The following is a 15,161-nucleotide window of genomic DNA, read 5'->3' on the forward strand; positions in this document are numbered from 1 at the left end:
TCCTGGGCAGTGTCCAGGTCCGCAAAGCCCTGAAAGTGTTGTTGCCAGGACTACGGGCACTCGCTGACCTAAGAGGGGAAAGAGAAATGTCATTGCTTCTTCTCTAGGCTGGTGCCATTCAAAAACCCCTTTCAGCACGCACGTATAGCAAACTATGTCACAACAGCTTCCTCTGTTTACTGAACTTCTACTCCGCAGCGGGAACCTCGCCAAGCCTACGATGCCCATCGCCCATCGGCTCCTGCTCCTGGTGCTTCCAACAGCGCGGGGGCACCCAACCCACACGAGCCTTCAGGGCTCTGGGCTCTCTGACCTCATGTCGAACTCCCGCCTCCCCATCCATCTGGCCCTGGTTTCCAGTCACCTCTCCAAGGCACCCCTGTCACAGACAACCCAGTTAAACTCTTGGAATCAACGCTCTTGGGAATACGTTTAGGGCGTTTTTCCTGCTGCTGGGATGGAGCTGCACCCGGTTCTTAAGATACCATGATGGCAGAATTGTGCTTTCTGCGCTCCGGGCTCAGTTTCCCGTGTGCAGGGCGGGAGAGGTCCCCTGTGCGTCCCGGACTGCACTTGGCCTTCGCTGCTCTGAGACACAGGACGGTCGGGGCGACCCCTGACCACATTTCGCCTGCAAGCTTGGTGGCCAGCGGTGGTTTAGGCAGTCTCTACACCTCCCCGCGTGCTAACCTAGGCGTAACGTCTCAATTTGAATCAGACTTTCTGCCACGTGCCCACAAGCAAGATGGAGCCAAATAAGTGTCCTGCCCGACTCCAAGATGGCGACGCACCTCCTTTTGCCCTCACGCTTGAGAACACCTGCCCGTTTGGAAGATGGCGGCAGCCTAGGAGAACCACGCTTCCCGCTGCCTGACTCGCCACGTACCCACTCTCAAGATGGCTTCTCCCACAAAGCCCCACGCAGGATGGCGGCTCGCTCACTGGCTCAGGCTTTGTCACGTGCTCTCTCCTTTTCTCCCCTCCCCCGATTCCACAGGCTGTTTCCGCCTTGAGCCCTGACGGACCGCCACCTTCCCCAACGGTCGTCTGCCATTCCTCTTGACTCCACCCCTTGAGCAGTCTCCTAGCCATTGGGAGGCGCTGGGGGGGGCCCGCTGCACTCTCCCCGCCTCCCCTGAGCGGCGGGAACCAATGGGCAGAGCGCGCAAGGGACGTGTTCAGGCGTCTCCGCCATTTTGTGAGTCTATAACTCGGAGCCGTTTGGTCGGTTCCTGCTATTCCAGCGCCTCCACTCCGTCCCCTGCGGGTCTCTTCGGTGTGCAATGGACGGGTGAGTCGTGCCTGTCCGCGCTTCCCGCCCCTCTACTCGCGCCCCAGCCTTCCTCTTGCCGCCGCCTGGGCCACCTCGGAGCAACGGCCCGCCTGCCGCTCCGCCCCGGGCCCGCAGGCGCCTTCGGGATCCTTCCCTTACTGCCGACCGCGGGCACAGGGAGAGGCTGCCAGGAGCGAGAGGTGTCCCACATCTCCCGGGCTGGGGGTCGGCCGAGCCCAGCCCTTCCCGCCGCCATACTCGTTTCCGGTTTCTCCTCGGCTCTCTCCGAACACATGCGGCGGTCGCGCGGCCCTTCCCGCCTGTCTCCGCTGGCGCCACCTTTGGCTCGCCCCACGTGCCCCTTCCGGCTACCCGTACTCCCTTCGCTCTCCCCGTGGTTTCTTTTTCTCTCCCTGTCCAGCCCCCGCACGCGCGCGCAGTTATTCGCACTCTTTTCGGGCCTCGGTGCGCGTGCGCGGCCTTTCCCGCCGCGCCGACTTTGCGCTCGGCCTCCCCCGCCCGCGGCGGTCCCGGGCGCGCCCGGGAGACGCCGCCCTCCTGCCCGGAAGGGCGCGGGCCCTCCTCCGCCCCCGCTGGGCCCCTCCCCGGACTTCCCACAAAGGACTGCCGCCCTCTCGGTGCAGCTACAGGGCCGGGGTGTCCGGGAGGGACCCATGCACCCCTTTTGTCTCCACCAACCCGGGGTCCCTTGTTCGGGAGTTCTTTAAGTACGAAAGAGCTTGTTAAAAATGAAACTAAACAGGACCACCTGGGCTGTGGAGTTTCAACCCCTAGATCCCGCTGAGCGACTCACGTGGGCCCGAACCACCGGACCCCTAAGCCTTCGGACAGTGTAGTCGGCCGCCGACCACTTTGGGAGAGGGAAGGGGCCCTGGGTGCAGAAGCAGTCGTGTCCTGGGTTTGTGTGTGTTCCGGGGATGAGAGAAGGGGGGAGGGTAATCTACTTTTTGCATTGTGAGTTATCATCGTAGCCTTAAGCAGATCTGAGTTACAAAGGCGTGTTTCACTTTAACGTTGAGATTTAGGACCAAGGCACAAAGCTGTATGCTGTTAGCCAGTGACATGAGTCTGCCCAGTTTGGAGACTTTCGGATGTTTCTGGTCTGGGGAAAATGATAGAACTTGTTGAAAATGAAACTAAACAGGATCTTTCTATCTTGCCTGTCAGCCTAATTGTTTTCATTTCCCCTTGGGAGAGTATGTTCTGATTTTTAAAAAGTAAACCTGAAGATTCCAAAGGCATTTCTCCTTATCTTTTGATCTGGAGCTTTGAAAGCCCTCCTCCTCTGGCCTGACCTGGGGATATGTGTGGTTAAAATGCCTGGAGGGTCTCTATCTCTGTGCCTCCGGTTTGGACTGGTAGGTTTCAGGCTGAATTAAATTCAGCCTTCTAGAAAAACTGCTGGGGCATGAGGAATATGATCTCCGGTCCACCTTCTGTTTTGGGTAGACCTCCCAGAGAATCCCTTCCCAAGCCAGTAGGCCTGGGTGATGGGAGCGCACACAAGTGGGTGTTTAAGGGACTCTCCAGGGAATCTTGATGGAAAGTGGGGACTCTCTGGTCCAGTTCTGTTTTGCTTCCCTCAAGAACTGTTGAAGGAGTGTTTTGTCCCCGAGATGTGTCTTGGTGGCCCAGTCCCACCTGCAGCCTCTTGTGTATGGTATGGTGTTACCTAATCAGCCAGGCCAGGCCTTCTCTTTGGAAGGTTTGAAATCCTTTTTTAAGAAGGGCCATTTTATGTAAAACTTCTGAGCCTGAAGGGCCCTCCTAGGGAGTAGGAAGCTGTGAGCTGCCTGGGTTAGCAGACAGGAAGCTGCATGTTTTTCATTCTTTCAGTTTTTCCTTGACTCCATAAGGTTTTAAAAAACTCTGTTGACACTAGTCCATAATCTTTCTTATAGTGAAGAGGTGAAGGCCCTATAGTAGAGGTAATGGGTTAGAATGAGCCTGTGAGGAGTGCAGATGGCAGGACTAGGGCCCAGCACTTGGAGTCATGCTGTTCCTGGGGTGGGTAGGTGGGTTGGTGCCTTGAATTTGCCTTTCTGAGGGCAGAGGCAGAGGGGTAATAGTGCAGGTAGCTGCTACAGGACCTACTGCCCATTCTGAGACCAGCCTTTCCCTGGCTGGGTGAGGGGGACATTTTTGTGTGACATCATGGGAGGCTCTGGTCACAGACCATTAAGCCAGGTGACCTGGTGTGGGGGGGTGTTGCTGACTAAGTTCCTCTCCATGAGTCATTGAGGACTTCATGAGTTTACATTTACCATGTAGAAGCCAGAGGGTTTTGTTTGTACTGAGAGCTAGCGTGCAGTTGAGGACTGCAGGAACCTCAGCAGCCATGGTTTCCTTGATCTTCCCGAGCTGGGCCTGGAGCAGGGAGAAAGTCCAGTCACATGGAGCCAGGTTGATGAGTAACTTGTGTTAATTTTATCTGATTATTTGATCTCAGCTGTCTCCTTTCTCCTGGAGCCTGCCATTCTTTGAACAGAGTTCCCTTGTTGAGTTCCTTTCTCATCCCCCTGGAGCTCTGACCTAACCCTAGTGCATTGCCTTCTCACTACCTTCCTTCCCTGCTTGAAACGTTCTGTTCTCCGAGCATTTCCAGTTTTTAGAAAGCAGACAACAGCACTTGAACTTTTAACAACAAGCATCAAGTGTCCCTCCTGGGGCTTTTGGAGGGGGTGTCTTTGTCTGGGGTCCTGCTGGGAGGGAGGGGAGCTGGAGGACAATGATGGCTCCTTTTCAAGTTGAGATTAAATGGATGACAGCTCACTTCCCTGCCCTAAGCTTACTGGTTATCTGAGGACTTCAAATGGAGGGGGACTTGTGCAGCCAGAGAAGTCCTGTGCTGGCTGGCCTGTTCTGTGAGTCCTGGCAGCAGTTCCTGTAGTACACCTGCTAACATTCTCCTTTTCTCTCTCTCTCTACAGCATTGTCCCAGACATAGCAGTTGGTACAAAGGTAGGCATTGCTGATTCTGCTACCCTGTTAGCTGGCACAGCCTCTGATCTGGGCCCCTTCCCTCCTGCTGCTGAGCACTGGGGCTTCCTTCTGACAGCAGTGCTTGTGTGGGGGCAGAGGGTTTGCAGGCCTGGAACTTTTCAGGCACCTTTCCTTTGCCCTGCGTGCATCCAGCCAATTCCAGGCTCTGTGTTTCCAGCATTGTGAGTTGGGTGGCCTCTCAGTGATAAATGCATCTTTGGCCTTAATTTGGGGCCCCTCTTCCCTGCCCTGGCTAGAATCCATTGATGTGAGAGAGAGACAGCAACTGGTTGCCTCCCACACATGCCCTGACCAGGGGCAGGGAGTGAACCTGCAACTCAGGTATGTGCCCTTGACTGGGAATCGAACCTGTGACCCTTCAGTGCGCAGACTAATGCTCTGTGCTGAACCACGCTGGCCAGGGCTGGTCTGGAAATTTCAGAGGTTTTTGTTTGTTTTGTTTTTTGAGATAAAGGGAAACGGAGGTGCTGCATCCCCTCTATGTGCTGTTTTCAGTACTAGGACATTTAAGCTGTAGAACGGGCAGAGCTGGTAGTGGGGCCATGGTGGTACCCTCCTCAGGTGAGGACCAGGCCTGTGTACTCCCCAGGAATGTGATGTCCAGGGATTCCTGGTGCCCTGGAGCTGACTGAACACTTCTGCAGACTTGGTACTGTGTACTGACAGGAACTGGGGGCTGGGGAGTCTGCCGCAGGTGGCTTGGTCAGTGGGCCATGCTGCTGGGCCAGGCTTCGGTTTTTCCAGGTGGAGTCTTGTCTTCACATGCTGCCTGTCCTGATCTTCCTGCAGATAAAACCTGTTTGTTCGGTGGTGGGAGGAGGGAGAGGGACTTTCATCTGCAGCATTTGTAACCATCACAGAAAATGTCTGGCTTCTCGTAATCCTGGCTTTGCCTGTTTCCAGCTGGAGCAGCTCTGTCTGGGACTGTCCTTGGAGGGGCCCCTCCTGGCTGGCCCCAGGGGACCTCTGCTTCCGGAATCAGACCTGCACAGGACAAACCTGGAGGTTCCAGTGGGGGGAGGCCCACCTGCCATCTTTCAGGGCTAATGCCCTCTGCCCCACAGCCTAGTACCTGTACCCAGCCAGCCAGGAGGGTAGCACTGTTGGGTTGACCATCACCCCAGTTTTAGAACAAGCTGTGCCATAAGTTGGAAGTGTTCAGATGTTAATGATGCTTAGCTATTGATTAAAAAGCAAAGGTTCCCCCTATATGCTATTGGGAGCAGGTGTGCCTTGTCCCCAGCAGGAAGCATACACCTTGGGGGCTTTTCCAGTAGATGCTTGATGATTTGGGGGAAGGTACCATGGGTTCTCCCCAAATGCCCACTGTGAAAAGCACCATCCACTGGATGGCCTGTCCAGAGGCAGCTGAACTGCCCCCTGAACCTGGCTCGGGTCACAGCCTCAGTGTGGCTGTTCCCCCAGCCTGGCCCAGCTGTGCCCGAGTCACAAGGCCTTCAGGAAGCCTCAGCATTTGACCTGGTCCATATTCCTTCAGGGTTCTGCCATCAGAGTGTCTGCCTCAGAGTGTCAGTCCCCTTCTGAACTGCTGGTCATTCCCTGCGCCTGGGTGTCCCTGTGCTATGGTGGTGGTGGGGGGGTTGTTGCTTAGCAGACCAGGCCTGTGTCCTGAGGGAGGAGGGCTTAGGGGAATGTGGACAGAGAAGTGGTCACAGTTTGCCCCACAGATGTGGGAGCACCAGGCCATCTGCCATGGTTACATGATGAGAGCCAAGTATACTGCCACTCAAATGACGCCCCACCTGCCACTGGTCAAAGACAGCAGTAAAGATGCCCTTTTTAAGGTTGTACAGCCAGCACGTGGGAGCCACATGCTGCCCAGCTCTTGTCCAGCTCTGGGGGAAGAGGTACCTTTGTGAGCCTGAAGGGGCAGGGTCATGGGTCAGAGTTCCCAGTCCAGAGGCAGGAAGGGGTCTGCCTTGCACTGGTGGGACTTGCCTGCCCTTGGTGTCAGCGGGAGGTTCTGGGGCTGGGGTGTGCTCTGCCTGGTGACTTTGTCCCCACTGAGGCCTGTCTGCCTGCAGTGCTGAGCTTTGAAGTACCAGGTATCCACTCAGGGAAAGCTCAGAGGCATGATAGGCACAGAACATTTCGCTTTGTTTATCTTAGACCCCAGCCCTCAGAGACGAGCAGTCTTAACTGTGTTCCTTGGCTCTAAGTGCCACCAGAGTTTGAGCAGCGCTAAGCTGTTTGTGGGCACCTGTCCGTTGTGCAGCCCTAGGCAGCCTTGAGCCATGGGGGGGGGGGGGCTCTTTGGATGCTTGCCCTGCCAGAGGTCCTGAATGTGGGGGCATGCCCACAGCAGGGAGCCAATGGTGGTGCGGCCATTCCTGATCCTCTACCTAGACAGTTTGTAAACCTTGGCTCCCTTCAGTAGATCTTGGCAGCTCCCTGTGGCAGGATGGGGGTTCTGAGGGCTTCTAGAGCACCTCAGCTCTGCCAGGGGAAGATGGGCAGCCACATGGCAGCCCTTAGTGATGGTGATTGTGCTTGTTTGAGTAACAACTAAGTTGGCAGTTTGGAGGAAGGGCAAAGATAAGGTGTCCTTGAGAAAGGCAGTTTGAGGGAGAAAGGGCGAGGCTCTTACCCTGAGAGCTAGAGGCCCAGGTAAGCTGGTCTTTCCTGTTCCTGCTACAGGCCCGAGGGGGCACTGAGGGTGGAGGCCGGGGGTCACCCTGCCCTGATTGCCAGTCTTGGTGTTAGTTCCTGTTGATGGAGCCCTGCCACAGCTCTGGCCCCCACCCTCAACAGATTGTGGAGCTTGCAAGCGCCTGGTGCTCATGCTCCTGTTCACAGCAGGGCAGTCCTGGGTGGGGGTCTGCATCCTGAGTCTCCGTGACTGCCCTGCCCAGTCTCATGCAGCTCACCATTTGAGTATAGTAGTTGTGCCTTTGGGCCTCAACCCATAAGAGGGATTCCGGTCTGCTTTCCAAGCCCAGGGTCAGTCTAACGTGATTGGGGAGTTGATTCAATTAGATTGAGACTCGGAGTAAACAGGTTGTTTCTGGAAAGAAAACAGGCAGGTCAGAAGTCACAGGAGCCTGCCTACAGATGAGCCAGTTCTAAAGCTGCCCTCAGACCCTGTTTTCTCAGTCACTGGGTAGTCACTGGATAGTGTCTCTGGCTCACAGAGAGGTAGTGTTTCTAGTCAGTGAGTGATGAGGCTGCAGCTCAGGTATCCTCACACAGCTGGAAAATAGGCCGAGCTCCTGAGGCCAAGTGAGAAGCTGCAGTGTGACAAGGGGGCTTTGTTCTCAAGTTCTAGCAGCTTTGTGATAACTGAAGACAGTCTAACAGTCTCAAGGTGGCTGGCTGGGCCTGCCCTTGGGGCACCTGACCTGAGGCCTATCCACAGACCTGGGAAGGGTCCCCCAGAACCTGGAGATGGGAGTGACATGTAAGCCCCCCCTAGGTGACAGCTGCTCGCGCTCCCCCCCCCCCCCCCCCCCCCCCCGGGCTTTAGAAAAGCAGCCATGTCTGGGAATTCAGGAGGACCACAAGGCCATCTTGAGGTGGGACAGGCACAGCGCAGGGCACTCTCTTCAAGTCTGAGCAGCAGGGTATTCTGGGAGGAGGGGGTCTGCAGCCATGTGTTAGGCCTCCTCCAGCTCCGCTCCAGTGTGTCCTCTCTTCCAGCGGGGATCGGACGAGCTCTTCTCTGCCTGCGTCACTAACGGGCCCTTTATCATGAGCAGCAATTCAGCCTCTGCAGGTAACTGCTGACTGTAGCCCTTCATCCCTGTCACTGGGGTTCTCTCTCTGTGCCTAAGTGTGCTGTGTGCTGCAAGGACACTGGGGTGAACTGATTTTGTCTGTAAGCTTGAGCCCTGGTTTACATGTGGCCACACTTCCCTGGGAGCTGGGGTGGGGGGAGGCTGCACCAGATGATGCACTCTGCTTGGCCTGTCAGGGAGGAAGCTGATTCTGAGGAGGGTGAGTGTTGCTATGTGGGAGCCTAGGAGGTGCTTTGTGTCAAACAAACAACCCCTCTTCTCAGCGAATGGAAATGACAGCAAGAAGTTCAAAGGTGACAACAGAAGTGCAGGTGTGCCCTCTAGAGTGATCCACATCCGGAAGCTTCCCAGCGATGTCACCGAGGGCGAGGTCATTTCCCTGGGACTGCCCTTTGGGAAGGTCACCAACCTCCTGATGCTGAAAGGGAAAAACCAGGTGTGTGAGCCCGAACTAGGAAAGGCCCTAGGCCTGCTTTAGGGGTGGGGTGCAGGGCTTCTCCAGAGGTCTGGGCCTGGCTCACACCCCCACTCCCTCTAGGCCTTCATTGAGATGAACACAGAGGAGGCAGCTAACACCATGGTGAACTACTACACCTCTGTGACGCCTGTGCTTCGTGGCCAGCCAATCTACATCCAGTTTTCCAACCATAAGGAGCTTAAGACCGACAGCTCACCCAACCAGGCAGTATGTCATCCCCTCATCCCCACTGGGGTGGCACAGGGCTCTTGGTGTGGGCCTGGGGGCGGTGGCAGTGGGACTCATGGCTTCCCCCCTCCCCCTTCCCCAGAGGGCCCAGGCAGCCTTGCAGGCGGTGAACTCGGTTCAGTCAGGGAACCTGGCACTCGCTGCCTCGGCTGCTGCTGTGGATGCTGGGATGGCGATGGCTGGCCAGAGTCCAGTGCTTAGGATCATTGTGGAGAACCTCTTCTATCCAGTCACCCTGGACGTGCTTCATCAGGTGAGGTGGGATTCATGTGCCCCATTTTCCATCCAGACCCTAGGCAGAGGTTGACTGTTCCTTTTCTGGCAGATCTTCTCCAAGTTTGGCACAGTTCTGAAAATCATCACTTTCACCAAGAACAACCAATTCCAGGCACTGTTGCAGTATGCCGAACCCGTGAGCGCCCAGCATGCTAAACTGGTGAGTGAGTCCCCACAGATGCCCGCCTGCCCCCTTTAGCCCCAGGGCTCCAACCACTCACAGCCTTTCCCCACAGTCACTGGATGGGCAGAACATCTACAACGCTTGCTGCACACTCCGCATCGATTTTTCTAAGCTCACCAGCCTCAATGTCAAGTACAACAATGACAAGAGCCGAGACTACACCCGTCCTGACCTGCCCTCTGGTGATAGCCAGCCCTCACTGGACCAGACTATGGCCGCAGCCTTCGGTAAGATTCCTGGCTTGGTGCATGGTACCACCGTGTGCCATGGTAGGCGAGGACCCGTAGCTCAGTCTAAGTGCCCAGGCCCCAGGAGTCCCATGATGCCCGCCCTGCGCCCAGGGAGGTTGGCGCCCATTACTCCTTACATGGCCATAGTACCCAGCACGGGTGGACATTGGACCTGCCTGCTGGGTGTGGGGTGCGCCGGCTTGGCTCACTCGGCTCTGGTGGCGGAGGTTGTGGGTGCAATGATTAGTGTCTCATTTGTTTCTAGGTGCACCTGGTATAATGTCAGCCTCTCCGTATGCAGGAGCTGGTTTCCCTCCCACCTTTGCCATTCCTCAAGCTGCAGGTACTCAAACACTCGGTCTTGGTGTCCCCACAGCCGACTGTGCATGCCCACACACCTTTCAGTAGCTCTGCCGACACGCGAGCTGACGGGCACAGTCACGGGGGGAGCCCATCTTCCTGGGCGCGGGCCTCTGGGTTCCCTGAGGAGCCTGGACAGGGTAGTCATAGGACAGGGCCACTCAGAGAATCCTCTAACCCCACAGTCTCTGGTCTGATTCCTTCAAGCACTTCCCGGGCAAGGACGTGTGCACACAGTGGTTGGAGGGCTGTGCCCCTAGTAGGTGAATTTTAAGTGTCCTGGTAAGCAGAACGGCATGAACTGGGCGGGCACACCTGAGCGTCCCTCATGGGGGCTGGGCGCCCGACCATGTAACAGCCACCATGTGACAGTCATGAGCCTGCTGCGTCCTGCCCAGCGTGCCATCTGCATGGTGATGGTTACCTGCATGCACACAAGGCCAAGGCTCGATTCTGCATTCATGGAGCTGGAGCTTTTGTGCTGTATGGGCCGCATGTAGCCGGGTCCAAACCCAGTGCAGTCTGCTGTGAGGAGGATGAAGGAGCCAGCAGGTCATGTGGCCAGGACAGGCCGAGTGCAGACACCTCCTGTGTGTCTCCTTTTGCATGAGGATGGGCAGGACTTCACTCCCCTCTTGGTGGAAAGCAGGTACTGCCGTTCATCTCCTTACTGCCTCTTCCTGCAGGCCTCTCTGTTCCCAATGTGCATGGGGCCCTGGCCCCTCTGGCCATCCCGTCGGCAGCAGCAGCAGCAGCAGCAGCTGGCCGGATCGCCATCCCAGGCCTGGCAGGGGCTGGAAATTCTGTTCTGCTGGTCAGCAACCTCAACCCTGAGGTACGTGGCTCTTCCAGGCTGTTCTTCCCGGAGGCTCGAGCAGGGGATTTGTCCATCTCAGGTCTTAGTGCAAACTGTTAGCAGGCCATGCTCCTGTAACTCCCTGGAGCTCATCCACAGCCCAGTCCTTGTGCAGCTTCACTCTGCGCTCGCTATATCCACCCTCCCTTCCCACTGTGCTGGGAGCTCTGTCCCCAAATGTCCTAGTTTATATTTCCAATTCCATAGTGTTTAAGAGTTGAAATATTTTTCAATACTTTCATGAAAGCAATCATAAAATTTCGAGCCAAACACACCTCTGTTTGAGGTCTCTGGGCACCTCTGCTCAGGAGGGCCATGGTCTGTGCTGCCCCCACAACTCTTAAGTCACAGTCCCTGTTATACCCAACCTACACTTGTCTCAGGGCCAAGTTTGGCTCAGAGAGAGCATGGGTGACATAAAGGCTCAAAATATTTAACTCTCGAGAGATGGGATTAATGTTCAATTAGCGTTTCAGACTGTTTTCTCATCTGTCTGACCACTCCTGTAATCTCTTGGCCTGGGGCGGCCGGTGCCTTGTCTGACTGAGTTAGATGCTCTAGAAGCCTCACTAACAGACTCCACCCCTCGTGCTTGTGTGAGCGTTTACACTTTCCCCGCAGCAGTCAGCAGGAGACAGGTTCCGGGGGAACTGAGCCCAGCAAGGGGCTTGGCAGGAGCAGGGCAAGGCCGGAGGGGCAGCAGCGTCTCCTGCTCACTGTGCGGACAGGTGCTTTCCTGCCTGCTCCACGAGGTGGACCTGTGACTAGTAATGTGTGTAGATCTGACTGATGGAACACTGCAGATTTTCTTATGTATTTACTGACCTGTGTTTTTTGCTACTTTTTTTCTTTTCTCCCCTTCCCCTTTCCCAATTTTTTTTCTGATCCGGAATTTCTTTGCCAACTGACTGCACGGTACTTCTGCTTCCTGTTGTTGCTTGAAACAAAACAAAACCATAAATAAATAAAAACAAATTCCCCCTCAAACCCTGCTCTCCGGATACCAACCTGCCCTTGAATATTAACATCCTGACAACTTCATCATCCATCAACCTGCACGCCTGCGGGGCTGCCTCCTCGTGGTGGACGATGGCAACTCGCCCCTTGACCTCTCCCTTTCCCTGTCCCTCCGCTGCCTTGCTCTGCTGTCCTCTAAAGAGAGTCACACCCCAAAGCCTCTTTATTCTTTTCGGTATGTTATCATTCACACTTTTTATTATCTTGTTTTCATTTAATTGAGGTTATTTTTACGCCCTAAGATGTACTATGAGTTTGCAGTTCTGCCTCATTACTTGGTTTGCCTTCGGTTTGTGTATTTATTTGGATTTTGTAGACACGCATGGTTTATTGCCCTGCATGCTCTCGCAGAGTTAAGCGTGTTGGTAGCATGTAAAGTGATGGCTCTTTGGCAATTGACCTTTCCTGGATTTTATGACTTCTTTGCTGAAGGTAGTCCTCCTGGTAACATCCCTGTGACTAGACGCAGGTTCCCAGAGGCAGAATAGCAAACCTTCGGGAAGAGCCAGCCCTGTGAGGGTGTGCGGGTCTTGGGGGCTGGTGCGGGAGGCGGCATCAGATCCCAGGCTCAGGGCCCTGTCCTCGCGCTTTTGAAGGCGTGTATGGCGATGTGCAGCGGGTGAAGATTTTGTTCAATAAGAAGGAGAACGCCCTGGTGCAGATGGCAGATGGGAGCCAGGCCCAGCTGGGTAAGGAGTGATTGCCTGGGATGGGGCTGGGAGACCAGGCCTGTACCTGTGGGGCCTTGGGTCACATGGGTCCTGCCTTTCCAGCCATGAGCCACCTCAACGGTCATAAGCTGCATGGAAAGCCGGTGCGCATTACACTCTCCAAGCACCAAAATGTGCAGCTGCCCCGTGAGGGCCAGGAGGACCAGGGCCTGACCAAAGACTATGGGAACTCACCTCTGCACCGCTTCAAGAAGCCAGGCTCTAAGAACTTCCAGAACATTTTCCCGCCCTCAGCCACTCTGCACCTTTCCAACATCCCGTAGGTGTCACATAGTTGTGTGTGTGTGTGGGGGGGGGCCTCCCTGAAACACTCCCAAAACAAATGAGGAAGGAGGATGACATTTTTTGCAAACCTGTTGGGTGTCATTTTTGGAAGCCAAGTGGAGTGTTTTCTGTTATTCTGGTAGACTTAAGATATGGTAATTCTTCAACATCCTGTATATGGGTTTCTAAAACTGCAGCCCCCAGGCCTTCCCTGCCTCTCTGAGGGTTACTGTGTTCAAGGGAGTAGCCAGATAGTTTGCTCTGCTCAGGTCTCCCCTCTCTCTACAGGCCTTCCATATCCGAGGATGATCTCAAGATCCTCTTCTCGAGCAATGGCGGAATTGTCAAAGGGTTCAAGTTCTTCCAGTGAGCATGAAACCTCCCCACCTACCCTCCCCTTCCTTGTCTCCTTCCTTGTCTCCTTCCTTCTCCCCTCTCCCCTCCACCTTATGCTGTCCCTGTCCTCCTTGTGTCGTGCAGGAAGGATCGAAAGATGGCACTGATCCAGATGGGTTCAGTGGAGGAGGCCATCCAGGCACTCATCGACCTGCACAACCACGACCTGGGAGAGAATCACCACCTGCGGGTGTCCTTCTCCAAGTCCACTATCTAGGCCCCACTACCAAGGACCAGCCTGCCAGGTAGTCCTGGCAACAACTTCCATCATTCCAGAAAATAGCCACTTTAAAAGCAGCTGAAGTGACCTTAAAAGACCAGAGATTTTATTTTTTTAAAGAGAAAATCAGTTTACCTGTTTTTAAAAAAATTAAATCTTATTTACCTTGCTCACCTTGGGGAGATGGGATACCAACCTCAGGCTCTTGGTGATGCATGGACAGTATGCCTATGCCTTCTGCAGTCTGCAGGGTGGGCATTCCCAAACCTCTACTCGGCTTTCTTGTGCCTTAAAACCCACTGCTCTGGCAGGGCCTTTTTGCAGTAGCAAATGTGTAGGGGTTTGGGGATTGAGGGGACAGCCTTCCATGGGGATCATGTGCCTGGCACTGCAGGAGGCTGCCAGCTGCAAGGTCTGCCGACATCCCAATTCTCCATTTAATCAAGTGTCTGATTCTCCCCACCCTTGCCTTGAGGTGCCCCTGCTGGGCCAAGACCCCCAAGGTTGCATCCCTGGCGCTTCTTCAGCTTGGAGCTTTGTTTCATTATAAATCTCTATATTGTGCTTTGATGCAGTTGCAGACATCTGTGCCTAGCAATATTTCCAGTTGACCAAATATTCTAATCTTCATTTATATGCAAAATAGTTTTAAGTAACCTTTTATATAGCAAGATGATAAAAATGGTATGAGTGTAACCTAAATTTCCTCCTTATATGACCTTGTATACTGTACTTTTTATTTTATTCCTTGTAATTAAGTTGCAGGGCAGGATCTAGTTTCCAGGGCAGATGCAGTGGGGGCCACTGAGGAGCCTGGGTTCTTCCTAGAAAGCCCCAGGCCTGAGACCTTCAGATGCCTTACACCTAACCTGTCCTCTGTCTGGGAGGACAAGGGCTCTTAAACTTTTCAGGGTTTCTTTATTCCTGCAAATCATGGACCAAAGTTTTTTGTTTTTGTCTGCCTCTAATGCTGGGACCCATTAAGGTGGGACAATAGCCCTCAAGTCTTAACTGTCTCCTTTACCTTGTGTAGTCCTACACTCACGGGTCCAAGGGGCTTCCCTGTGCACAGACCTTGTGCTGGCCGGCCTCTCTTCCTGGGGCCTGGACCCCAAGTGTTCATGTTGGGGTGGGGACAAGGGTTTAAATATTTATAATTTTTTATACCTGTTGTAAGACATGAGGGGCAGCAAATGCAGTTTTTTATGGTGACACAGATGTATATTTTGATACCAGCAATTACAGGCTCAGTATTGTAACATGGAGCATGGCACATTCCACTGCTCGCCTTACAGCTTGTAATGTTTGAGAGAACTGAATTAAAGCAATTTTATAACAACTCTCGCCTTTTCCGCAGGCTTTCTGTTCACGTTGTAGAAGGCAGTTTGGCTAGTCTGTACTGGACTTTGAATAAACTCTGTATCCTGCACTCATTTCCCTCTTTATTGGGCCTTCTTGTCTTCACTGCTGTTTTCTGTGTGAATTCAGACATCCTCCCTACCCCCCTTGTTACTTGAGGGTTTCAGGGCATCTCCAGATGTGGGACTGGTGGCATGAAGTCTTGAGGGTCAGTGAGCCCCACCTGCCCCAGAGGGAGTGGCCTTCCCTGGGAAGTTAGCATGTATCTGAAATGGGGTAACTTTTCAGATGCTGCAAACAGCAGAAAAAAGCCTTCCAGTTAAAACCTTGCTGCACAGTCTCTTTCAGTGTACTGGATAGGACTCCACTGCCTTGCTCCTAGTGTGTGTGTGTGTGTGTGTGTGTGGTTTTAAATCGTCACCTGAGGATATTTTTCCCATTGCTTTTCAGAGAGAGACATTGATTGGTTGCCTCCCCACTGGGGCCAGGGATGGAACCTGCAACCAAGGT

The 15,161-nt window shown here is 54.3% G+C and overlaps 1 protein-coding gene across 2 annotated transcripts; it reads left to right on the forward strand.

The window, feature by feature from the left end:
• Positions 1-1,152: 1,152 nt before the first annotated feature.
• PTBP1 (polypyrimidine tract binding protein 1) lies at positions 1,153-14,725 on the forward strand. Of its 2 annotated transcripts, XM_081136880.1 has the most exons (15): positions 1,154-1,291; positions 4,225-4,255; positions 7,955-8,030; positions 8,316-8,488; positions 8,591-8,737; positions 8,841-9,011; positions 9,084-9,194; positions 9,271-9,445; positions 9,714-9,791; positions 10,495-10,643; positions 11,823-11,856; positions 12,278-12,370; positions 12,455-12,671; positions 12,965-13,042; positions 13,157-14,725. In XM_081136880.1, exons 1-15 carry the CDS (start codon positions 1,284-1,286, stop codon positions 13,287-13,289), a joined length of 1,674 nt encoding a protein of 557 aa, XP_080993006.1. In that variant the 5' UTR covers positions 1,154-1,283; the 3' UTR covers positions 13,290-14,725. The 2 variants fall into 2 exon arrangements, with proteins under 2 accessions (XP_080993007.1, XP_080993006.1); XM_081136881.1 differs by lacking the exon at positions 9,714-9,791 and having other exon boundaries at positions 1,153-1,291.
• The last annotated feature ends 436 nt before the right edge of the window (positions 14,726-15,161 follow it).

This window comes from Miniopterus schreibersii (assembly GCF_964146895.1).
Source record: "Miniopterus schreibersii genome assembly, chromosome: 4".
Taxonomy (NCBI): Eukaryota; Metazoa; Chordata; class Mammalia; order Chiroptera; family Miniopteridae; genus Miniopterus; species Miniopterus schreibersii.

Excerpts from the sequence above, each read along its gene's own strand:
- PTBP1 (XM_081136880.1), top strand. Across the intron at positions 9,012-9,083 it reads CCCTGGACGTGCTTCATCAG|ATCTTCTCCAAGTTTGGCAC; the intron begins GTGAGGTGGGAT and ends CTTTTCTGGCAG. Across the intron at positions 9,195-9,270 it reads GCGCCCAGCATGCTAAACTG|TCACTGGATGGGCAGAACAT; the intron begins GTGAGTGAGTCC and ends CTTTCCCCACAG.